At 41.3% G+C, this 26027-nt stretch overlaps 1 protein-coding gene across 1 annotated transcript in view; it reads right to left on the reverse strand.

Annotated features, from left to right (window-relative positions):
* Positions 1 to 26027, reverse strand: part of LOC101643821 (ABI family member 3 binding protein) — a 263477-nt gene that overhangs the window by 54952 nt on the left and 182498 nt on the right. The window contains exons 32-44 of the mRNA XM_045286146.1: positions 23330 to 23389; positions 22452 to 22535; positions 21697 to 21744; positions 19511 to 19588; positions 18527 to 18583; positions 17789 to 17863; positions 17288 to 17335; positions 14941 to 15015; positions 14214 to 14288; positions 9739 to 9798; positions 9126 to 9173; positions 8167 to 8247; positions 5121 to 5198 (exon numbers count right to left, since the gene is read on the reverse strand). Of these exons, the coding sequence (XP_045142081.1) occupies positions 5121 to 5198; positions 8167 to 8247; positions 9126 to 9173; positions 9739 to 9798; positions 14214 to 14288; positions 14941 to 15015; positions 17288 to 17335; positions 17789 to 17863; positions 18527 to 18583; positions 19511 to 19588; positions 21697 to 21744; positions 22452 to 22535; positions 23330 to 23389 (867 nt within the window). The remainder of the gene's footprint in view (positions 1 to 5120; positions 5199 to 8166; positions 8248 to 9125; positions 9174 to 9738; positions 9799 to 14213; positions 14289 to 14940; positions 15016 to 17287; positions 17336 to 17788; positions 17864 to 18526; positions 18584 to 19510; positions 19589 to 21696; positions 21745 to 22451; positions 22536 to 23329; positions 23390 to 26027) is intronic.

Consider the following 26027-nt stretch of genomic DNA (forward strand, 5'->3'; position numbering starts at 1 on the left):
TGTCTTGTATTGTCACTCTGAGTCAGAATTGACTCGATGGCAGTAGGTTTATATAAAATCATCTTTGCTCATCAATCCTGATATGAATAAACACACAACCCTGTCTGTTCTGTAAAGTTTTAGGAATGATAGAGCCTGACCGTCCAAAGAGAGAACATGGAGCAAGACCCCAGACAAGTTCTCAGGCGGTCAGGTGACCTGACTTTCTGCTCCTGTTATCCCCTGCGTGGTCCAGGGACCTACACAGCGAGAGTTCCCAACCAAGACGTGTTAAATAAATAAATAAATACATAAATAAATGATCGATGTAAACAAACAAGTTCCCGGGAGCCTCTGCTGAGATATTTTTTACTTCCTACAGTTTTAAAATGTGCATTCTTACTGGGCTTCATCCATTCCATCCCTCCTCTCCTCTGCCTCCCTCAACACATCACATTGCCTGCTACACTCACTTTGCTGGTAACGCTTTACGTAAGACTGGAAAAATTTTTTTTCTTGCAAACAACTTATGTGCATTACAACATTCTGGTGGTTTTGTTTACATATTTGAGTGGTTATTCGTATAACCATAAATCAGCAATGTCTGTGGCTTCCAAGTTAAAAAAAATACACCTGTGAAATAGGTCATAATGTAGCTCATTTATAAGCTTCCAATGTAAAGACTGTAATGTGTAGAGTTTTGCCATACTTCAAGCCCGAAGCAGCAAACTGATACTGACATTCTCTATAGGTTTAGATCAGTGCTTGATATTGACATTCTCTATAGGTTAGATCAGTGCTTCTCAACCTTCCTGATGCCGCAGTACTTTATTACAGTTCCTTATGTCGTGGTGACCCCCCTCCCAAATAAAATTGTTTCCGTTGCTACTTCATAACTATAATTTTGCTACTGTTATGAATCGGGCAACCCCTGTGAAAGGGTCATTCGACCCCCAAAAGGGTCGCAACCCACAGGTTGAGAACTGCTGGTTAGATGGACCTTACAAAGTAACCAGAGTGGACAGAGGTACTGATGTCATAAAAATTAATTTTCACAAACGTTAAAATGTATGATGATGGGCAGATGTTTTCCTTTGGGATGGTGGTAAGAGTCCCTGTAAATTCAATCTAGTCCAGCTTTTCATATAAATCCATTGCAACGCTAGATTGCTTTTAGATGACAGAAAAGACTTGGGGCATTTGGCGGGCACTAATTCACTGTCAGTAAGTCCATGCCCATTCATAGAGACCTCCTGTACGGTTTCTGAGACTATCAATCTTTCTGGCAGCAGACAGCCTCACTTTCTTCCTCAGTAAACTAAGGTAAATTAGAACCATATGCAACGGTAACCTTCAAATTCTCAAGCACTGCCTATGTATAAACACGCTGGCCATTCGAATAATCATATCAGGTCCGTGATATAAATTCAATCCGCTTTGAAACCTATATCCAATAAAAATGTAATTCAGAAGGAATTTGACAAAGATTACCCATGTACTAGTACTGGTGCTTATTTTCCACTGAAATTATGATCTTTTCTCTTGAATTTTGAAATCCATAAGAATATAGAAACTCTTTTATCTCACTTGAAAATCACACTTTAAATAGTTGTTTTAAATAAGTGTCCTGTTTATTATAATTATTTATTAATTTTGCTGCAAAACATTGTTTGCTTATGAGAACTAGCTATTTTCCATTAAATCAGACTTTAAAGAGACTTTAAAAAAATAAAAATAAACATTAAAAATGTGATGGGTATGTGGCTATAATATAAATTGACCATTTGTTGTTAATTGTAACTGGCAATGGCTATGGGAGGTCTTTATTAATAACAAACATTATTTTTCTTCTGTTTATGTTTGTAAATGACCATTGGTAAAAAGTTAAGATACTTTTTAGTATACTATTCCCAACAATATTTGTTTAGATTAAATATTGCCTCAATGACAAAAAGAATCCCTTAAAATTATATTTATTTCATTGATATAAATTCTTTTTTCTAATTTAAGCTCATCTCAGTGCATTCTTCCTACAAATAGAACTCACATGGAATAGAAGACGCAGCAATGCGGTTGGTGGTGTCTGTGGGAAGAGGGGTGGAGAGGCTCGGTGCCAGCAGCTGACCCCGGACAGAGGCTGACTGTGGAGCAGACTACCTGTAAGTTCAGGTTGAAGCTGAGCAGATCAAAGCACGTCTACAAGAGCCAGAAGACGACCTTGAGTCTATGCCACCTGAATTCCAAGAAGATCTCAAGAGCTGATTTGAAGCCTTGCACACTAATGACCAGAAGACTTGATGAAGCTATGGGATGACATCACAAACATCACACATGAAGGGAGCAAAAGGTCATGGAAAACACAGGAAAGGGGGCCAACCAAGAAGGGAACACAACAGACAGATCAGTCATGGGAGCCGAGCCACAAAGCCCCGAAAGAGCCCCCTCAAACAGAGTTCAGGCTAGGAGGGCAGTTCCCGGAATTCCCCCAGGACCAGTGGGGAGATCGTCATAAAGTTTAGCAGACAGACCTGAAAGCATGCATGTTTTTGTTTTTGCTGTAGTTGTGTTTTCTGGGTTTTTTTTTGTTTATTTGTTTCTGTTTGGGTTTTTTTGTTGTTCGTTTCTGTTTTGTTTTTTGGATTTTTTCTCTCCCTCTTACTTCTCTCTCTCTGATTTTTCGGTCAACCATTTGTTTCCTATTTGATTGGTCTGCTGCTGTGCCTACTCACACAAGACAGGCCTGGGAAGCAAGCTCAAGGAGAAAGCAACGGGACCAGCAGGGGGCGGGGGGAGAGCCTTGGATGGGGAAGGGGGTGGGGAAAGGTGCGCTGGACAAACAGCGGCATCAGCAGGAGAACAACTAGGCAATAAAAACCAACAATGAGGTGCATCTAGAGATCCTGGGAGCGCTGGTGCAACAGCAATCTAGCTGAGAGGAAGTACTAGAGGCAGAAGGAGGGCGAGCGTGATCACGGGGTAAAAAAAAGAAGGAAGGTACAAGGAAACAGAGGAATGATCTAGGGAGCAAAACTAGGAATGGAGGTACAGGCATAGGGGTGTCTGTATGTAAATACATTAATCCATAAAAAGAGTTGATGGCCTATGTACATATATTTATATGGCATTACACTGAGGGAGTGGACCTCTGCTCAGACCCTCCCTTAATATAAAAACATAGGAAAGAAAGAAAAGATCACAGTGGATGTCAGATGAGACTCAGAAACGTGCTAAGAACTATGAAAGAATTGATGAAGTCAAAGAGCTGAATAGAAAGTTTCACGGGTATCTCAAGACGATAAAGCCAAATATTATCATGAAATGTGCAAAGACCTAGAGTAATCATGGATGAAAGACAGTTAAATCGTTATCTTCTAATGATGTGATGGCTGTTACAGAATTATAGAGACTGTGGAATTTAATTTTAGACTGAAGACTCAAATAATATCAATACCTTAATGACACTACTATATTTCATAATACAACTGAATATGAATGTTCTCAGTTTTCATTAAACATTCCCTAGGCAGTAGAGATTTGGGACTCAAAGTGAAATAAGTGAAGTTTTCTTTCTGTAATACAGCAGCAAGAATGATTCTCTCTGAGAGCTGGGTGAACATTCCCATGTCCATCCAAGCAGGATAGGAAACCACAAGGGAAAGACTTCTGCAAACGTAAAATTGATGCACAGCTGCATGTAGGTGAACTCACTTTGCAAAAATCACTGGTGGTTGGTGGTGGAGTTGATGCTTCCAAAAATTAGGGAATCCTCAAGTAGAAATGAAAGTAGGAAATCCCAGAGAAAACCTATCTACTGTCATCGCTTATACAAGCTGTGGCAGTTACATAATCTCCTGTCAACTTGCAAAGGGGTGGAGTGTAGCCTGTCAATCAGGCCATAGCCAATGAGGCCTCCGTGTGGGCCTGGCCTTCCCCTAAGGATTCTGGGAACTCCTGTATTCCTCCCTAGAGGGAGGAGACTCTCTCTGCTTTGTCTTTCTGCTGATAAGCCACATGGAACTACACTGATACAGCCAGGGATTGGAGGAGCCAGGTGAAGACCCATGCCAGCACTGAGATTCTTCCACCACCACTAGATCCACAAGACTTTCCACCGACTGGCCTGTATTCTTCCTGCATTCAGCATCATTGCATCTGCTGTGTGAGTCTAAAGAGGAATTTATGGACTAGTATTGACATATGGGGTAAAATCAGACATATGGACTTGATCTGGACTGGGCTGGGATGTTTTCTTAATGTATAATTGCTCTTTGATATAAAGTTCTCTACACACATATGAATGTTTCTGGGTTTGTTTCTCTAGTCAACCTGGACTAATTCCCAAACAAACATTTTTCTTAATAGTTTCTTTCCTGAGCTACAATAACAAACTGTCATGAGGTCAATTCAGACTCAAGGCAACCCAATCCATGCCAGAGTAAAATAGTGCCCCATAGGGTTTTCATTGGCTGATTTTAAGAAGTATGATGCCAGTCCATTTCTGGGTGGGCTCGTACTCCCACTCAGTTGATTAGCAGGTGAATGTGTGAACTGCTTTCACCACACAGGAATGCCCAGACCACCAGATCAGTGTGTTTTGACCTGAGGTGGGTATGATAGGGCAGAGGGGACAGCGAGGAGACAGGGGGAGAAGGAGGGCTTTTGTTGTGGCTCACTGCCATCCAGTTAATAGTACCTCCTAGCAACCCCATTGGACAGGGGGGCACGGCCCCTGTGAGTTTTCTGGACTGCAACTGTTTATGGGAGTAGAAAACCCCATCTTTCTCCTGATGAGGAGGGTAGGAAGGAGAGGAAAGATCATAAGACCTTTAATTCATCAGATGTTAAATGTGTGAAACAGATGATGTGATTAAAAAGAGAGCTTCTATTTTTAGCTTTTAGCATTAAGCAGGTGATCGTACATTTAACAATAAGTTCTAACAAAAGAATGTGTGTTCTCTACATTCAGCTAATACTTATTTTAAGTATTCAGGTTTGGCTGACGTGCTGCATTGATGAAATGAAAAAAAAAATAGGTAGCTCATTCACTATAATGGAAATTTACACCCTGAAAAGAAAATGTCTTTCCTGGTTGGAAACAGATAAGGAAAAGTTAGTGTTCCGAGGTAGGAAAGTAGTCTTACCCGGCGTCGTCCTTGTCAAATAAGGTGTTCGTGGAGTCTTAGTTGTGAAGTGTTCTTGGGTAGAGTGGTCTGTTTCTGCTGGGGAGAAGCACAGTAAGATGGCTTGTTTGAAATAGTTATCTGGAAACTTGTCAAAAATATCATACTTTGTTCTTCCCCATCAAATGATAAAAGGATAAATTGCCTTTAAACATATGAAACATTATAATGAAATGAAACATTATAAACATGAAACATTATAATGATTTATTGTATATTGACTATATTTGCTGTCTCCGAACAATATTATTTTAATAATTATTATGTTCATTTCTTTGTACGCATGCAGAACCTATACACAAACCAAGAGGCAGTTACTGGATTAGAAAAATGACACATTTTTCTTGACAGAAAAAAGGACAGGGCAGCATGTCTCTCCCCATATTTTAAACATGGTCTAAAATCTGGAAAGACGTGTGTCCGGGTTGTCTCTTTTCTCCATACTTATTCAACCTGCATGCTGAGAAAATGGTGAGAGAGGCTGGACTAAAGAAGCGATTGTGGCATCAGGAGGGGAGGAAGACTCCCTAACCTCCTATGATATGCAGGGACCACACCTCATTCGAATCATTTACTGATGACGCTGAGAGACTACAGCCTTTGGTATGGAGTACACCTCAACCCAGAGAGAGTAAAAACCCTCCCGATTGAAGCAACAGATTTCAAGATCAACAGAGAGAAGACTGACATTGTCAAGGACTTCATTCTATTTGGATTCACAGTCAATGCTAATGGAAGCAGCCGTCGAGAACTCAGAAGACATCCTGTATCGGCCAAAGCTGCTGCCGAAGACCTCGTCGTGCATTGGAGAGCAAGGGTGTCAGTTGAGCAATGAGTGTGCCTGACCCATGTATGAGCACCTCGTGTGCGTGTGAAAGTTGGACGAGGAAAAGGGAAGACTGAGGAAGAATTGATAACACTTGGATTACAGTGTTGGTGCAGAATAATGAAGTACCATGGGCTGCCAGAAGCGACAACAACCCTATCTCAGAACAGCCAGAATGCTCCTTGTGAGTGAGGGTGACCAGACTTCATCTCGGCACGTTATCCGGAAAGACTCGTCCTGTGAGAGTGCGGGAGACCCCTTCGTGGGCATCAATTCAGCGACTGCGACCGCTCAAACATACCAGTACTGTGGGGTGGTGCAGGAGTGGGCAGGGTTTGCTCTGTTGTACATAGGGGCGCTGTGAGTCAGAACCTAGTCAAAGGCACCTAATAACAAAAGAATACGTCGATGCAGTTCCTCTCTGAATGCTTCTCAGCTGTCTTTACGTGTTATCATCTTCAGTTTTCCTTCCTGATCCCAAAATTTCACAAAGAAGTTAGATGAGCTTAAAGATATGAAACAAGTGAAAAAGGTGTATTTATATCATACAGCAACAAATATTCTATTTTCCTTGTGTGAAAACATCTCTATGTTCATATTGTGGACACAGATCACATTTTCCCTGGTAAAAAATTAGTCAGGCAAGCTTCCATCCCCATCTTACCCTGAGATCACGGCACCACACATTATGCAGATCCTGGACCCAAGGAAACGCTTGGTGCGCCTAACACACGGTAATATTCTGCTGCTCCGTTTTATTCTCTTGATTCTGCTCGCAACATAAATGCTTTTGGCAGTTGACAAGTCATAGCACTTGCTTGTACACAGTAAGAAATATTAAAAATACAGAGAGCAGAAATGGGACATTTTTAGTTTCTTGAAAAGGACTTTTGATTTTGTCATCAAGGGTGTGTTGACTTTGCAGACCCCCATGAGGACGGATGAGCAGCAGCCACTCATTCCCTAAGGTGTCTTTGTACCTGCACGCTGAATACTGAATTCAATTGTAAATTGAATTTCCTTAAGAAAACATGCCGTTTTAAATAGGATCCATAACTTTATTTCATCAGAGAAATACAAAGGATGGTTTATTTGAAGCGGGATGGAAGGAGGAAAGTACGGACACTGATTTAATCCTAACCTTATGGGCTACACCATGGACGGGATAGAGAAACGGATAAACTCAGCCTAGAACTCGTTTTCTGGTTTGTTTTCACCCAAGAGTCAGGAAAACAGGTTTTCCACTCTTGGAACACGTTCCTGCCGAACTCCACAGCATACCATGCTCATCCTAGCTCACCTGCCTGATTTCATTCATCCTGGTTTCTCCAGGAAACCCAGGAGCTCATCAGGTTAGTCACGCCGCCATTCCCTGCCTCTCCCCCATCCTGTCTCTTGCATTTGTGAACCTTCCGTTCTCACTCCAACTCCCAGTGCAAATGTCACTTCCACTGTGAGGCTTCCTTCATCTGGCGACTGGCTCTGTCACACTCACTGTATCGGGAGATTGTTGCAGACACAGATAAAAGTGTATGAATTCCAACCCTGGCTCTGATACTAATTGTGTGCCCTGGGTCACATTGCTCAATGTCTTTATTCCTCCGTTTTCCACTCACTCAAATGGAGCAAGTGAAAGAATCTGACTCACAGAAGTTTTATGTGATTTAAATAAGAACTCTAGGCAGCACTTTGGCTGAGCCAGAGGAAGCATTATTGTCACTGACTCCTGTCAGCATGGGGAGATGTTTAGAATGTGAACTCACCCTTGACAAGAATTGTGTTTTAGAATTCTCATTTCTTAACATTGCCCTTCGCACCCAGCTCAGTAAGTTCTAGATGACCGATTCCCTTGTCTCCTACCCAAACACAGTTCCAACTGCAAACGCAGTTCAAAAGGAACCCCCAAACACAGCATTTACATAGTTTACAAGTAATTTTTTCCTTTTAGAGTACTTAGGCTTCTGTCAAAATCTTGTTTAAAAACATTTTCTTTTCAGACTGTACAATGGCTGACACACAGAGTCGTTGCCAAAGAATCCAACGGTAAGCACATGTCTTATAATGGGAAAAAAAGACCTTTGACAACCCATGAACAGAATGTACAGTTCACTATTTTAAGGGGAATTTCTATGAGGTCCCTAAAAGGCCCTCATTGGTTGAAATAATAAAACAAGATTTTACCCTGCGTGGCTTGCGGTTCCTCTTGCCTGGGACTAGGTGAAGCCATCGGTCTAAAAGGGATGCTCCAGGGCTCTCCAGAAGCTGCAAAAGAAAAGCAGCAAGGTGTGAACTGCTGGATTCAGACCAGCACCAGACCAGGTGGGCATTTCCCAAGATGCCTGCATGCGAAATAGACAGCCAACAAGATAAAACAATAAGTGCGTCATGGAGAAAAAAAATGTACAGAGAAATGTTAGGAAAATGACCGTGGAGATTCAGAATAATGGTTCTCAACTGTTTCTCCACCAGGACACATCACCAATGGCGTTCTATGGCTGACACACTCCATAAGCACAGCCCACTGGGAAGGAACACGGGTTAGACACAGTCCTGGTATGTTAACTGTTATTCTACCCTCTGCCTCTCAGCTAAGGGAGCATATTTTATTATGAGAATAACATTTGCATAGGGTTGGTGTTCTTGCATCTTCTGAAGTTTATTTGAAAATATAAATCATTGGCAAATTTTAGAATTTTAACCAACAGCAAGAAGGCAGAACTTGCAGCATATTTGACACTTGTAACACACCACATGTAAACGGAACACTAGAGTTGAGACCCACTGAACTGGCAGAAAAAAATTTAACTAGAAGGACATGAATAAAGTTGGATCATTTTCAACATAGTGCCAAGATGAGGTAGGTGAAGAGAGATACAGTGCGGAGCTGGCTCTGTATTCAGAAAAAAGTCTTTCTTCATAGCTGTGAACCATTGCTTTTCTGCTTTGGAGCAATTAACATAAGGAGGCAGTGTCAAGTCTTCAGTGGTAAAAAGAAACCAAAAGAGAAAGCAAGTGAAAGAACACAATGATGAAATGGATTGAGAAGAGACATGTCGCCACATGATCATGTGAGAAAGACTTACTAGAACGGTACAAAGGGAACAACACATTAGACTCGGTCAATTTGCGAAAACAATTACCTATTGTTGTCGTTGGTGGATCAATTCTATAGGTAGCGGGTTGCAGAACTAGGCCAAAAGCAAATGAAAGAAAGAATTATGGATCTACAACCTGGTTTCTGCACTTGTAGATACATCCATTTGACCCTGGATACATTCTCTAACAACCACTAAAACTATGAAGAAAGTCTACATTTTAGATGTTGCACAGAGAACGTAGTTTAGCCCAAACTTTAAAATTCTCATTCACTGTTACTTTGAGAACAATTTTCCAGCAGTATCCAAATTTTGTATTTAAAAGTATACAACATTTATAATGACAGCTGACTAGCTACACTTACATTGTCAGCAAAGGTGAAAATGGTTAGCTCAGTTAATAATTATATCTTATAATTAATGCATGACTCTCATTCAGCAAATGCATTTCTGGGGAAAACAAATTATAGACCATTCTCCTCATATTAATCAAGAAAACACATCCTATTGTATGATTAAAGCCCCACCAGAGGAATATAGATTACATATCCATCATTTCCTCCAGTCTTCTTCGATATCACAACCATTAAAATATACGTTTCAAGGATAATTCTTTTAAATACACTTTGTAGTTTGGAAAATAAAATAATCTATTTACCAGGTTCACTCAGAGAGACTTCAGGGTCTGGTTTATGGGGAAGGAGAGTATCTTCTGGCACTGAAAGTAGAAGCCCAGCACATAAAACACTGTGTATGCCAAATGCCACACTGGGCATGTAATGTAACAACCACCCCCCTCCCAACCCCGCTGTAAAATCCCAGAAAGGACGACTGAAGCAAAGTTATCTTCATGATGGTTAAACTCCAACATCGTGACGACTATTCTTTTCGAAATGGAAACCTGGTGTAGAGAAGGTTCTGGTGGGAATAAAACAGAAACCAAGCCGCTCACAGCTTGTTTTGAAGCCTTGTCCAGGGAAGGAAGGGCGAGGTGATGGCTGCTACAATTAAACATTTGAGGGTGCGTGCCTCTCACATCATGTAGAAAGTCATTGGAACAGAGAGTCAGGTTGGGCCATAAGGGTTGGCTGCCATGTCACAGTTCCACTGCTAACAAGCAACCTAAAACGTATATATTATGGCCTGCCACTTGAGCAAGCGATGCTCATGAAGCATCTTGAGTAGACAAGGAAACATCTAGAATATCTAAGAGAAGAACAGCTTCATTCTACAAAGGCCCTCATTGCTGCTGTGGGTGGAAAATAAACAAAAGGGATCACCCATTCATTGGGAGATAATCAAAACCAAGTTCATTGCCATTGAGCCTACTCCGTTCACTGCCAGCCAATAGGACCGAAGAACTGTCCCATGGTGTTTCCAAAGCTATTATGTTTACGGATGTAGATGCCACACCTCCTCACCCAGGGAGTGACTGTGGGTTTGAATTGTCCACTGTTCCATCAGCATCTGAGCTGTTAGCCACCGGGGCACCTTCATTAAGAGAAAGCTCCCCGTATGAGTCTGCTTGTCACGTGCTAAATGCTAGATAATGCTAGTTGTCTCTGTTTTTGTGGTCCCTGTGAACCCTGTGGGTTTGAGAACGTTAGGGGTCAGGGCTGCACGAGAATATGCAAACAAAAGACAAATGTCGGCCCAGCAAGAGAGTGAATTATACTCAGTCCAGAATATCCAGTGTGTTTTTAATGCCTGCGCCAGCTTCTACTTTTGCAAAGTCAACAGGGGCAGGGGGTTTGGTATCTTAGTTCCCGCTAGGGGAAATGGCTGGGTGACTTGCCTTTTGCTACTCCCTTTGATTCTCTGCAGGAACCTCTTTAGGAGAAGTACTTCTTTCACCTGCACAGTGAGTCTCCTCCCAAGGAGGCTTTTCTCAGTCCTATTCTCTGTCTTAAAGACATTCCTACCAAACGAAGATTTCATCAACACCAGAGTATCTTGGTAACCAGTGTCCTTTTTCTCCCATCCCATACAATACTGGGGAAAATTTAGGATTTAGGCTAAACTCTGTCTCAGAGAAAGATGAAGAAAACACTTATACCCCCGAGTTTTGGTCTCTAATTCCAATTTACCATCAGTGTAGAAATATGCTATATAAAACAGACATTCTCAGAAAATAATAAGACTTTCACTTTCTATTGTTTTTTGGATCACATTTAACTTTTATACCATACTGGTTTAGTCTAGGCCATTAAGGCCAGTTAAATACTTTAACTTGGCACTTGGAATACAAACTTAATTTAGTTATAGGTTCCATAAATTAAAATGTAATATCCAGGGGTATCTGAAAATCTGATCTTTTAACTTTAAAGGAAAACTAGAACTTCAAGGGAATCAGTGGTTTGCAATTTAAGAAAAACCCAAGAGTAGAGTGAACTGTTTCATATTTGATTTACAATGTTTTGGGGGGTTTGAATGGTCAACGCTTAAGAATTTCCAGTTGTAAATCAAGGCAAGTGTTTATCTGGGGGCTAGAGGAGGAGGCACTTTGACTCGATACTGCCAAGGTCATGAGCATATGAAACAGCCTGTAGTTTACAAATGCCCTAATTAGTTACAGAACTAGTGTCTTCAAAGCGGAGCTGGGATTGGGGAAGTAGAATCTGGCGAGAGAAAGGAGAGCAATAAATCCACCACACTGTAAATACATTACTCTCTGTTAGTTGTGGCTCAGGAAGAAAATAAAGTAAAATAGGAGCGGATAGTGGGGATTCCTGCTGCAACAATTGGCACTTTCCTTTTGAACCATGCAGCGTTGATTTAACACTAAGCCACAGCACACTTTCTAAAGCAGGTGAAATCAGTGGAAAGGAAAGAAATCAAAATATTCCGAGGAAAGGGATATGAATTATTCTCCTACTTGGTCGACTCCACCTCCAAGAAAGGCATGCTTGTTTTCGTTTCTAATCCCCGTGTGGCATTCCTCTGCACACTACTGAAGACAACCACGGTGTCTAAACCTGGTCTTCCCTGCTGGGGGAAACTCATCAGAGATGAGTTTGTTAAGGTAGCTCTTATTTCCTTGTAATATCATTTACCACCATTAGATTTCAGACTCAATTATGCGAACTAATTTAGGGTTAATATTAGTAAATCCACGACATTGTCTTTTTGAATGAATGATACCACTCTAAGTAAAAAAACTCAACTAGCACAAGACTCTGCAAAGCAGAGAATGTCCAATATGTGCAAAATAGAAACGAATGCATGAATTGTTTCGCCAGAATATATGAGAGAATTAATGTGCTATTATCTGTTATGGACGCAACCCTGGGTATTCACTGGGCTGCTAACCAGTTCAAATCCACCAGCCATTCCACAGCAGAAAGACGAGGGTGTCTGCCTCCCATGAAGATTGCAGCCTGGGAAACGCCATGGTCATTTCCTGTCCATCCCACGGTCGCTGTGCATTTGAATTGGCTTGATGGCAATGGGTTTATTTTATTTTGTATCTGGTTAACACAGCAGAATGTAAAGTTTGCAATAAGGTTTCAAAGAGACTATTCTGTTAGAAAAGTAATCCATGCAGACGTGTGGACCCTTTCACCCCTGGGGTCTCTATTGACTGCTTTCTGCCTCCCTATTTTTAGGTCCAGGCTGAGAGGAAGTCAGGCCACCAGCCTTGGGGAGACCATTTCCCTGGCCAAGGTTGAGCCCATTGTTGCCGGCAGCAGTGTCAATCCACTGGGATAAGGCTCTTCCTCTTGTTCGCATTCTCTTCTTTACTACGCATGATGCTCTTCTCTAAACTCAAAAACCCAAACTCTTGACCATCAATTCAATTCTGACTCGTATGAGCCGCACAGGGCAGCGCAGAACTGGTGATAAACTTAACAATACAAGAACACTGTCCTGGATTCAGTCCTATATTCACACCAAATCATACTAGCTCATATTAAATATGCACGTGATTTACACTCTGGTTGGGATATAAGACTAGTTTTTTAAAAATTAAAGCAATCTGGAAAACATTATAGGAAAGTGAATTTGGGTTTGTCTCCAAAATGCCATCATTCCAGGCTACAGTATCAAATCTATTGACTCTGGGATTATCTCCTAAGTCTCTTAAGAGTACCTAGGAATTGATACCAGTTGTTCTCTGAAAAGGAAGGAGGAGAAAACAAACACACACTGCAGACTTTTCTGTTTCAGTTATGGGTTTGGTTTGGTTGATTAGAGGGTTGTTTGGCTAGCATTGGCTTCCTAAAGCCACCGGAGGATCGTGTGCAAATAGGCACAGTTCCAGTTGCCACTGGATTACTCTCACCTCCGGTGTGTTGGAATTGAACTGTGCTCCGTAGGGTTTTAATGACTGGTTTTGGGGGAAGCAAATGGACAGGTCTTTCTTCTGAGCGACTTCTGGGTGAATTGAAACTTCAACCTTTGGCTAGCAGCCAAGTGCATTAACCATCCAGGGACCCCATAGTCCCAGAAAAGGTCTGGATCCTTGAAGTACCCCCACCCCTAGCCTCTTCCACCAATATGAAATCACTCCCTGGCTCTCTGTCAATGGGCATAAGGCCTTCCCAGAGTGATGGAAAAGAAGTTGATTTGTAGCTAAAGAAATCCTTTTGTCACGAAACAAATTTCTTCTTCTTTTTAAATCATTTTATTGGGGGTTCACACAACCCTTATCACAATCCATCTATCCATCCATCCATTGTGTCAAGCACTTTTGTACATTAAAAACAAATTTCTTAAACCAAGTTACTGCTCTATAAATTTGGAAAGCAGAATTTGGCAGAAAAAGGACACAATGCTGAATATGGTACAATTTTGGATCCCAAGAGACTAGTTGGGCATCATTCCCCTTAATGTTTGAGCACAGCCTGGTTAACATTGATGAGTTATTACTTGCATGTCAGAGAACAAAATAAATTTAGTTCTAGAAGAGGCATTTGATTCTAATTTTCAGCCTTTGATTGTGCCAATAGCTTTACAAAAGCATTTGGACAACCTTATGAGATTCTCTGAATAGTTGTGCAGTTTATGATATATCACAGTACTTGAATGAATGTAAGTGAACTATTGACCTCAGACTAATCAAGTTCCATGCTTCGTTGCAGCGGAGCATGGCAATAGAATGCATTTGGCTTAAACATAAAACAAAGCATTTACCAGGAGTAGTGTATGACACTTCTGGGCTTGGTGGTGATTGGGGTTTTGCAATTACACGCTGGGACCCTTTAGGAGCTGAAAGAGAGAACTCAAAATATGAGTCATTTCATTTCCATTTTTCCCAGTTATACTCAACGCACCTTAAACTACACTTTCTCCCTGCCCTCTACTCCCCTGCTCCCAACTTCAGAGAATCTGAGATATAAGGATTTGGAGTAAGAGTTCAGAATTATAGTCAGATTAAGAAATAAATAATAAACTTGATGTTATTCATATTTTCCTTTCCCCAGATCATGAATTGTAGATGTAAGTCTTCGTTCAGGAATACAATGTCAGTGCACCTTAGCTACTTTTTGAAAGCGGTGTGGATGGATGAAAAGTCTCCGGTTAGACCAGTAGTAGGGAAGGCACACTCAGAGACAATGGGAGAGGAGGACAGACTGTTAGCAAGTTGGGAGAAGCAAAGGGAGCAGACAGAGTTTTCTTCCAGAGAGATCCATCCTTTCCATCTCCGTTCTAATACTATAACCACCGTTAGGAAATCTCTGTGGAATAAGTTGTTTAAACACGGTAACCTTTAGATAAAAGTCTAAAAATATCATTATTAGGATAAAGAAGATATGATTTATGTAGGTTAAAAACCAAATGGGATATAATTCTGTTGAACAGCTAATCTCACTAACCTCAATTTTTTCAAGCCAAAATATGTATACGTTTTAAATTTTACCTGGGCGCACTTGTGGGATTCTTGGGGGTGGCGATGCTTCGGGCTTGGAAGGAGCGCGGGGTGTCTGCTTGGGAGCTAAAAGAAAGCGTAGAGGTTTACAGCTCTTAGTCTCTCAAGAACCCACGTGCCTAAGCCTAGGATATCAGAGATGTTTGTTGAGCGACGCAAGACTTGCATACGCTGCAAGTAACGTCATAAAAGTTACCAAAGAACCACATCCGATCCAAGGATACTGTCCTGTGTAACAGGAAAGACACCCCACCAGACAACATCTTAGGAAGTGACATTCCAGACATCCAGCTGGCAAAACGAAACCGTGAAGACATTAGAAAAACACACTTAAAATATGTTCAATAGATAAAAAGAAATGTAACAGCAACAGCAACTTACTGTTATTACAAGTGGACACCATTTATTCAGACCCCCAGATGTAATATGTTCAGTACAAATAGATACATTGTCTTATAAGTTAAAAAGTTTCATATTAGATCCCAAATATACCTAGAAAATAGATGCATTTTAATATCGAGTGCTAATGTAAAAAATATGCTGGTTAAGTAAAACATCATTTTTACTGCCTATATTGAGGAAGAGAAATTGAACATCAACTCTACATTGCAGTAGAAAGTTAGTCTTTTGCTGAGAATATCCAAAGAAATTGGACATTCAGTGTAAAAAGCACTATTTTATCTACTAAGGAAATTAAAAGTGTATCCTGCTAGAAGAGAGTGGTTCTCAGATGGAAGTTTACTGCAGACCTAATGTCTCACTTGGCTCAACTAGCCCTTGTGATCGGGCTGAGGAGTGGTAAGAAGGAACAAAGTGTTTATCAAGACCAAGCTGCTTCCAACCTTAACCAAAGCCTGGAGAAAAAGGGTGATTAGACAACCAACATTTCCTGAGGCATTTTCTGCTGCAAAAATCAAGAAAACAGGGTCTTCTGTGAGCTCAAGGAATCCCCTTGCCTGTAGAAAAATGAGCGGTAAGAAACAATAGAGATTACACTGCTTTTGTGGTCTGGAGCCTGGAGATTTAGAGACCTTTTTGTTAATCACTAGCTCTACAGCCTTATGCTTTCCATCAAAGGATACCTGAGTCTTGAGAGTCTCCAATCCTAAAATCTTATGACTAGAATCTCTCTCAAGCTTGTGGTATTCCGACTCTCACATCCCGTGCTAGCTGAGAGTCTGGTGGATAAGCTATTCGCTCCCCCCACGATATAAAAACAAAACAATACAGAGACTGCAGCTAAAGTCATGTCATGAGGCAGTTCCATGAAAAATGATACAAAATAAAACCCATTCGTTGCAGCACTTATAATTACACATTTCAATAGTATTAATCATTGTAGTTCTTAAAAAGAATAACCAGGAGAGGTTTGAGACATCAAGTCATCTCGGATATGAAATACAAAACACTGTATCAACCAGGGTTGGTCTGCTGCTCATCTGGTCTGGGCAGGATGCTAGTTTTGGAAGGCAGGGGCGATACTTCTGTGGAACTGGAGTGGAAACGGCTGCCTTGGGTAAAACAAGCACCTGACAACCTTCAGGACGGTGGACCCGAGGAAGGGGAAAGGAAGGAGGTCAGGGAGGAGTTACATGTATACAGCCACACAACACCCCTATCTCCTCCCAATGCACTTTGCTTCAAAATACTTATAGAAACCAGATTGCAGAACAATTTTCAAAGTACAGAGGTTACAAAATGCATTCAAAGCATGAACTATCACTTAAAAAATTCCCCTTGCACCCTACCTTTTCACCAATAGTACAAAGATAGTGGGGGTTTGAAAAGTTCAAGGAAACGTGGAATTTAACGATAATATAATTTATCCAAGAAAATCTCAAAGTCCACTCATATTCATACCCAAGAGTAAAGGGAGAAAAGGGGGTTCCAATTGCGTTATCACAGGAGCCAGTCAAGAAGCATCCCGTTTCACTTAAACACTGAAGAAGCAAAAATAAAACATGTAAACGAATGTGGCAAAACGCATGTTAATGGAAAACATGGTACTAGGCCATAAAGTAGAAGGGGATCATTATACACACAGACGACACACACAAATGTTATCTGAAATAGTCAACACAGCACCAAGTTAGAAGAACATTCAATGTTCACGAAAAGACTTCACAGTTCAAGAGACCAGTCTCGATGGGACAATGACGAGGGCAGAGCTGCTGGGACAGTGGTTACGCATACAAGGCTCCGGATGGAAAATTAGCTGCGTGACAAAGAATGGTGTTGCAATGTGAATTCCCAGTGAGAGAACCCGTGTGGCTCTCAGCTGATGGTGACATGAGGGCAGGAAGCACCTGGAGTTGGATTGCTGAAGTCATGCCATTACCTATGCTGGTCTCAGGTGCTTCAGACACATCTGTAATAGACTCCACAGCTGTAGCAAAACAAAGGAGAATCATTTTGAAAATTGCAATATGCTAAGTTCTATCAAGTATTTTTCTTTGAATAACTAGAGCCTTGTTCTCTTAAGGGTTTGTATCACAATTTTTTAGATTGGATAATGAATTTAGACAGGAGAACAAAGAAAACCAGGAAAGGGGTGGAGGAGGAGAAATTGTTCTATGAGACTCAATATTTATGTGTCAACTGTTATTAATTGGCTTTTAAATGTTGTGATGTTTTAATACTTAGATTTCAGGAGAGACACGGCAATTTATTCCTAGATTAGAAGAGTCGATTATCATTTTAAACTTTGGTTTACATAGTTCTTAAAATCGACTCAGTTATACAAAATGCCATAGCTCGAACTACTGCATGTTCCATTGGCCTAATATACACTAAGATAAAAATGCGTTGAACAATTGAATTGAAGAACAAAAGCCATTACCAGCTCCAGTCTTTGGCTCCCAGGGCTGGAATGGTGCTGTGGGAGTGGGGTGTACAGAATAAGGGTCGGCTGGTGCTAGAGAAGAAACGGTGGCAGTTAGCGGTAGTGGTGGGGAGCCCAGCACACACCAGTACTGCAAACTCTGCTGGTGGTTTGAAAAGAGAGGTTAGCGATCTTAAGCAGATTTGTTCTTGAGAATAAGTGCATTCAGGCAGATGAGGAAGAGGACTATAATTTAGGAGCGTGAAATGAAAGCAGGGAATGATGCCAAGATGCTACCAGGGAAATCAACTACAAAAATACCCACCCAACATAGAGTAGACAATTTCATTCCTTACATATTTTTATGTAAGGAGTTACATAAAATGAAAGGATAGAAAGTCCTTAGAAATCATGGGGATCAATCCTACAACTGATCACAAGACTGAAAAAACAGGATATGCATATGTGGACATATGCATATTGAAAAGAGTGAGAAGAATATTGAAAAATTAAAGTTTGCATTCAGAGTGAGCGTGAATTAAGTCAGGGGGAGTTGTGAGACTTGCATAGCAAGACCACAAATGGGCACAACACACTGGATATCATGTTTAAAACTATCAAGGTCCCCTGGATGAACACAGACGTGATGTGATGAGCAGGTGTCTGAAATGTCACAAAGCACAAGGGCATCCACAGATGACATAAGCAATGGGATGGGACATCACAAATGCCCCCCCCCACCAAACCCATTTTTACCTATGGTCTCCACTAATGACTCCGAGCTAAATGTAGTAGACTCCAGGGCATCAGAGACTAATGAAAAACACAATATGGTTTTATAGATCAAGAATGGGCTGTGGTGTGCATTGAATAAACTAATACATGCCAAGTAGGTGAGCAAATGCTTTGCAAATAATAAGTGTTTAATGTGAGTGCTTATGATAATAGCAATGATATTATCCCTGGCATTAAGTTTGAATAGCTGGATTCACAGTATTGTAGGTTTCTGTTACCAACTGTATGTTGTACCTTTCTCACCAGTACCATCATGCGAGTGAGCTAATTCAGAGATAAGGAATGATGAGGGGACTTCAAAAGTGCATGGAACAACAGAATGAAAGGAAATGTAATTGCTCCACAACCTTTTTGAAGCCCCTTGATATGACAATCTCTGGGGAAGGAAGAAGGAGGAAACTCACAGGTTTCCAAAAACCCAAGAAAGAAAGTCAAGCAACAGCACGGACATTGCTGAAGCGCACACCCAAGTGTTTCCGGCCCGGAGGGCGGTGTGCTCAGGCTCATACTGGGTTCTGCCATCTTTCCTGAAGTGGGAGTTTCTCCTCCTTGGCTGGTCTCTACCAAACCAGCGTTCTTTTCAGATGGCAGATCACACATGTAACTGACCACGAGGGGAACCACAAATTCACAAATGTTCATGAACAACAAGGGTAGGGAAAAAAATCAAGATAATTGATTCTTTCTAAAAGGATGCAAAGCAAAATCAGTAAAATGAGGGTCGCTATTAATTGTCTAGCACAATTGACATTCATAAAACATTATTAGCACAAATATGCAACCGTGGAAAGGCACTGTATAATACAGAGAGTGTGTGTGGATATATAATATTCTGTGTGTGTTCTTTTTACACTTTCATCTTTGGAAAAACAAAACAGAGCATGAAGGGTGTCTCCTGAAGCTTACAAGGCACCCAGACGACCAGGAAAAAACAAATCACGTTACCAGGTTCACTGGGTGGTATCTCTAGGCTTGGTGGGGATGTCACTGGTTTCAAAGGAGGAGTTTGCGGTTCGGTGGGAGCTGAAAGAAGACGATGAGTTGTCAAAATACGTCTGGATATTGTAGCCTTATGTAGAGTCATGAAGTCATGATTTACAGGACAGGGCAGCCAACCAAGAATGGCTTTCCATACCCGGACTTCTGCCTGCTCTCGCACACCCTCCAGGCCTCCCTATGGCGTGTATCTTTTCTTAAATGATGGAAGACCCATGCTTTGTGGCATGTGACCGTTACATAAAATTCAAGTTTCAGAGCCCATTGATCCATTTTATTTGAATAAAGACATACTCATGGACTAAACTGATTCAGGACATGCTTAACTTCCTATCGCTCTTTGTATAATTGACATTGAACAGGAGTGAGTAGTAGAGGCAGGAACTGAATGGCTCACCAAGTGGAAAATACTTATTTTCTAAACCTCTATGGAAAAAAATTTGCCAACCTCTGATTTACAACAACCTTCTGGGGAAAAAGCCATTGCCTCTGTTGAAAAACAAGGGTCTCATCGATGATCGTTTCTGAGCCTGCTTTCAAGTGGGTTTCTAAGAGCGTCCTGCAGCGGATTTCAGGGTAATATCGTCAACAAAATGTTGGCTACATCTAGGAGGGTTTTATTCTCCGTCTCTGTTGACCACTCAACTGGGGTCCTGTCTTTTTTGATCTTTGCTCTCCCCACTCCTGCCTCCATGATTTAAACCCCAAACTTATTTCAAAGCTCAATGAGGCTCTTTCAGTCCACACTGATCCTGGGCTCCTTTAAGTGTTTGCTAAGTATAATTTTGCCACTCTCTTTAACAAGCTGTTCTTGTATAAGTAAATAACCTCATATCTAGACTTAACTGATGCCTCACAATTACACCGTATTCTACTGAAGAGGTTAAATATGCCCCCTACTCTGATTTCTATCTCTGCTTCTCACCCTAGCTTACTAACTGAAATTCAAAGTTTACAGACATTTCACACAGTTGTAGACACAGAGAGCAAGAAAACGCGTGCTTACTTGAGCCAAAGCAGCAGTACTATTTCAAACTTGAGGAGTGAGAGGAAATAGAGGATTGGACACGATGCTTTCTTGTTCAGAGAAAATCCATATGCAAGCCACAAAATGAGTTTGGCTGCCATAGATTTTCCCCAACCATGAACCTTCTGATCAACCTGATAAGTGCGGTTTTCCTGGGAACTACTTGGACTTCCCTCTTAGGGAACCTAGAGGGGGGACACAGGTTGGCCTTGTCACTCACGAGGCTCCCCTGCAGTAGAAACCGGAAAAATCCAGAGTTTTTCCTGGTTTATCTCATCAGCTCAGAAAGAGGAATGCTTTATGGTGTGAGAAGTGACTGGTACTTTTTGGCCACGTTTTTAAAACTAAAGGTGAAAAATACTGGGCGGCTACAGTTTTTGTAAGCGTGGAAACCATTGATTATCTCGTATGTGAAAATATTTCCTAAACTGTGCTATGGACTTTTAGAAAGTTTATTTCTGCATGTGAAATGTTTTACTTTATTCATTTCATTTGTTCCTTGTCATGATTAGGATCCATCAGATCCCAAAATGACATAAAATTAATTTGTTATACAAATTACTACTGCTATGCATGATTCCATAGAGCGCAGGATCTTTCCTGAGTACAGAGTGAGGATCATTGCTGAAGTGTGGTGAAAAGCAGCAATCGCGACGCCGACGGCGGGGGGCCAGCTGTTCATCCTGAGGAAGACTGTGGTTTCAGGGAATGATGGAAACCAATTGAAACAGGACTCCTCAGCCCTTAAAATCAGGAGAGAGGAATGAGAATATCATGCTGATCATATGAGAAGTAAGTTGTTGAAAGAAAGTTCATGGTACAGCATTGCTGCAGCTTTAGAATTCTATATACCGAATAGAAGAAGCCTCATTTGGACCTCAGCTTTAACTCTGAATCGTGCAGGTGCGATAGGAAAGGTGTTATGGCAGATGGAGGTCTTTAGTGGAATCCAGAGACATCTATTCCAAACAACAAGTAACATTCCTATGGATCCTGACGACTTTTAAGACAAAGCATGCAACGGAATGACAGCAGCAGTCTTGTCAGCAGGAGTGGCTCTGGCAACGGCAGTGACAGGGTTCCATGAAGACCACAAAGCGCCATTTACCTAATGTTGTCCCTGGAGCCTCAGAACTATGAACCCCAGGATCAAAGCCTGTAGCAGCAAATAATCAGAAGCAAAACATGAACACAAGAAAGCTTAAACACGTATCTAAAGCCTTATTTTTTCTTTAAAAATACTAGTTTTAAAGGATCACTTTTTAAAATTCACAAATCAATGGGAAACAAACAGTTCATTGAAGAGAGTCGATCAAACTGATGCCACATTTGGTAAAGACAGTTATTGCCTATGACCATATATACATATATTAGATATATATACACATATATATATAATATATACATATATAGTCAATGTGAAATGTTCCTATGCTCAATTTTGAGACTCTATTGTGGACGTATTTGCCTTGGAAAATCTGGCTAGGCAATATATATGAGAAGAACTTGCTTCTTCTCTTGAAAGTTGAAGAAAAACGTGTTTTTATGTACATAATCATGCTATAATAAATAGACTATGTACCTGGATGCAGATAAAGTTATGCACAACCATGGGTAAGTGTGCCCAATTTGCTGTAAAAACATCTTAAAAAGGAGAGCATTAGCCAGACACGCCAAGTTACAGAAAGAGTAGACATCGAAGTCCCCAGTCATATTCTACCGGACAGCTCTCCAGAGAGAGCAGTGGCCAGCCATTCCTCATGTCTCCTTAACTCATATAAGAAACATGACGGCTGCTGTTTCCTATGTTGACCTTGTGTGGGGACCCCACTGGGACAGGCTGCTGGGTTTCCCCCATTTTACCCGATCTGCTCTGAGATGCTTCGGGGCTTGGCGTGGTTTTAGATTTGCGAGGCGGGCGACGTGTTCGTTTTGATGTTTTAGAAGCTGAAGGAAGAAACTTTGGATTACTCTAGTGCAAGTGGATTTGGTACCCAGGCTCTAACGTTTTCTAAACATTAAGGCATTTGTATTTTAAGGTGGACAATATCATTAATTAAAGAAAAATCACTGAAGATTCTCGAAGGAAAAACTCACATGTAAAATAAAGTCAAGGAGTGAAGAGTATCATAAGTACCTGACTTAAAAACCCTGCTAGAACTGGCCGGACGGGCTAGTGAGGCGCAGGGCACACACTCAGAAAGGTACAGAAAGACCTGTGTCTCATACGAGTTGCTATGACCCAGTCAAGCTGTGCTTCTGTTGTTGTTAGAAGCCTTTGAGTAAATTTGGACCCAGGGGAAGGAGTAGAACTGCCCCAAAGGGTTTTCCAGGATGTCTGCTTCCCTGGAGCAGCGCTGCCGGTCCCTCTCCGCCCGAGCTGTTGGGGGACTTAGAACCACCCGCCTTCGAGAGCATGGAGTACCAACCCTCGGGCCTGCGGCACTCCTTACAGACAAAAGTACACGACACAGATTAAACAAGTTCCATGGCTAACCGAGCTTCTAAACAAGACCTGTGTGTCGCTCTTTTAAAAACCACAGGTGACTTCTTTTAAAAGATCTTGGTACTCTTAAGAAGAAGAATAAAGTTGAATGACAAAAGAGGATGGTCAGAAAGTCATGAGAAACTAATGAAAATGTGATGATGATGATGATGATGATGATCTTTGTGATGGTGATGATGGAATGGCTTTGACCATGAGGTGGGGGAACAAGTTGAGAAACATAGAATATCATTACCTAAAGTTGTTTGTGGAGCTTCGGTTCTAAGAGTGACAGGTTCAAAGACTGTAGTGAGAACTGGCCAAAAGTAAGAAAACAAATAGAAGAGATTTTTAAAATTAATTTGAATATTAACTTCACAAGTTGATTTTAAAACATCAGAACTGACAGGAAAATACACACATGGTCAAGCTGTGACCAGATACCTATTCATCTCATAAGCTAAACATAACATTTACTCTCTATCAAATATCACTAAGAATTAGCAAGAAAATTTTCTGGATTATTTGATTCTTGTTAGTAAGGCGTACTGGGCTAGACGACCTTTTACACCAGTTACACCAAATATTCTTGTCTAGTTTGCAGGAGAGGCAATTCTTAGTCTATTTTACATATATTCTCATGGCCATCAAGCCAATGGACTCATAGCGACCCCCTGTGAGTTTCTGAGACTGCAGCTGTTTACAGGAGTAGAAAGCCCAGTCTTTCTCCAGTGGAGTTGTTGTGGTTTTGAACTGCCGACCATGTGGCTCACAGCCCAACTCATAACTGCTACACAATCAGGGCTCCTATTTTACTTACAAATACTGTTAACATGTGTTATGACAAGTGGGGGAATCAGCTTATTCTATCATGGTGGCTCATCACATAAACTTTCAAGACTTGAACACATTTCTAAATTTGAAAATTTACTAAAATAGGAACACAGTGTTCCTAGAAACAACAAATCTATCGGCATATTACATGCAAAGAAGAGTGTGGAAAATCCCATTGACTTTTGAATCTCGTTTTCCATGAAGTTTGAAAGCCTTTTCTAAGTTCTAATCTCAGAGCCTTGGTGGTGTAGTGGCTACACGCAGGGCTGTGTTCCGCATGGTGGCAGTTTGAGACACTGGGAGCTCCAAGGGAGAAAGTCTAGGCTTTCTACTCCATACACAGCTACAGTCTTAGAAAACACACAAGGGGTCGCTATGAGTCAGCATTGACTCGATGGCAATGCGTTTGGTTTTTCTGTTAATCTATTAAAAAAGAACATAAATGATGAAGCACAGTATTCCCACAACTGATGAGGAGTAAACAGTACTAATGAAGGCTAGCCTGGGTCTAATGTTTAAATAATACACATGATCCCACGACATATTGCTGAATAGTTGCATGGTAGCTATGGTGTCCTAAAATTGGGTTCAGCATACCCATTGCCATCTAGTTGATGCCAACTCATAGTGACCTCATAGGACACATTAGAACTGCCCCACGGGCTTTTCAAGGCTGTAATCTCGGTAGAAATAGACCATCACATCTTTCTCCCACCAAGCAGCTGGTGCTGTTAAACTGTTGATCGTTTACAGTCAGTAGCTGAACACTTAACCACTGTGTAATCAGAGCACCTTAGTTCGTGTATAGTACTCATATTAAACAGATGGCACGGCACAGAACCTAGCACAATTTGTAGATAAAGACTAATAGCATGACAACAGAGGACAGGCGGTGTTAGGATGTAAGAGAATCCATTACCACAGCGGGGATGGAATGAGGATGACAGTGAGCAGGACATGGAATGTGTGAAGAGCATACGTTTTCATTTTTCATGGTTTTTCCAGCTTGAGTTCCAAGAGCAACAGGTACAAGATCAGTAACGGGAACTACTTAAATTAACGCTATCATTATTTCAATACTTATCTTCCCTGAAAATAAATGTAATTAAAGATTTGATCATGCTTTAACCAGGCAAAGATCCTTTTATGAAATAATCCATTATAACAAATGCAATCTGATAAGGGTCTACATTTGGATATTTAACTATTGTGTAAGACTTCCACTAGAAAATGACTTAAACACACACACACACACACACACATATATAATTATCTAACTACTCTGGCATCGGTTGGCTTTTATATGGAAATATTGATTTTAAAAGCCTAAATCAGAATGGGAATAATAAATAATAGGTCTGAATGGAGACACAGCAAAGAAGCAGCAAACTGAAGCACGCTCATTTTGCTGAGAACTCTTACTTGGAAATAGTTTGAGACCTCAACTGAAGCAAAGGTACTCAAAAAAGAAAGCAAGATCAGTAGTATCAAAGGGCGGTTCCCAGGAGAGTGCCTCTCATCTAATCCCCAAAAGGCACCATCCTGGGTTGGCAGGCAAGGCTGCTGCCAATGCCTTTGGGTCAGCTGCAGACTTCTGAGGAAGCCCTGTAGGGGCTTCTTTCTTGTGGACTCGGTGGCCTCTTGCAAGCGCAACTCGTCAACGCTACTTAGACACAGGACCTCTGTTGCTTCAGGAAGCCATGCCCTCTGGTTGCCTCTACATACGAGGATACGTAAAAAAGTAAGACTTCTTTTTAAAAAATAACCAAAGTTGAAGTTATTGTTTCTTAACATATTCTCCAGCGAGATATATATGTTTATTGGTCTCCTTCCCCAATCACTCTGCACTCTTTGATTTCCAGAACTCAAACCCACTGCCCTCGAGTCCCTTCAGCCCACAGTGGCCTGTGGGACAGGGTAGAGCTGCCTTGGGGCTGTTGAGACTGTCCATCTTCACAGGGGTAGAAAAACGTCATCGTCCTCCAGGGGGCGTGGCTAGGAGTTATGAACCGGTGGCCTTAACGCACTCTGCCAGCAGGCCTTCTTTAATCTATACCACATCCAAGTGACACCGCTTTGCCATCTCGGGGGACTCAGATTGTGCTTCTTTCAAAGGAGCT

The sequence above is a fragment of the Echinops telfairi genome, unplaced genomic scaffold (assembly GCF_000313985.2).
Source record: "Echinops telfairi isolate 266 unplaced genomic scaffold, ASM31398v2 ScPeMD7_6;HRSCAF=24_0, whole genome shotgun sequence".
NCBI classification, from domain to species: domain Eukaryota; kingdom Metazoa; phylum Chordata; class Mammalia; order Afrosoricida; family Tenrecidae; genus Echinops; species Echinops telfairi.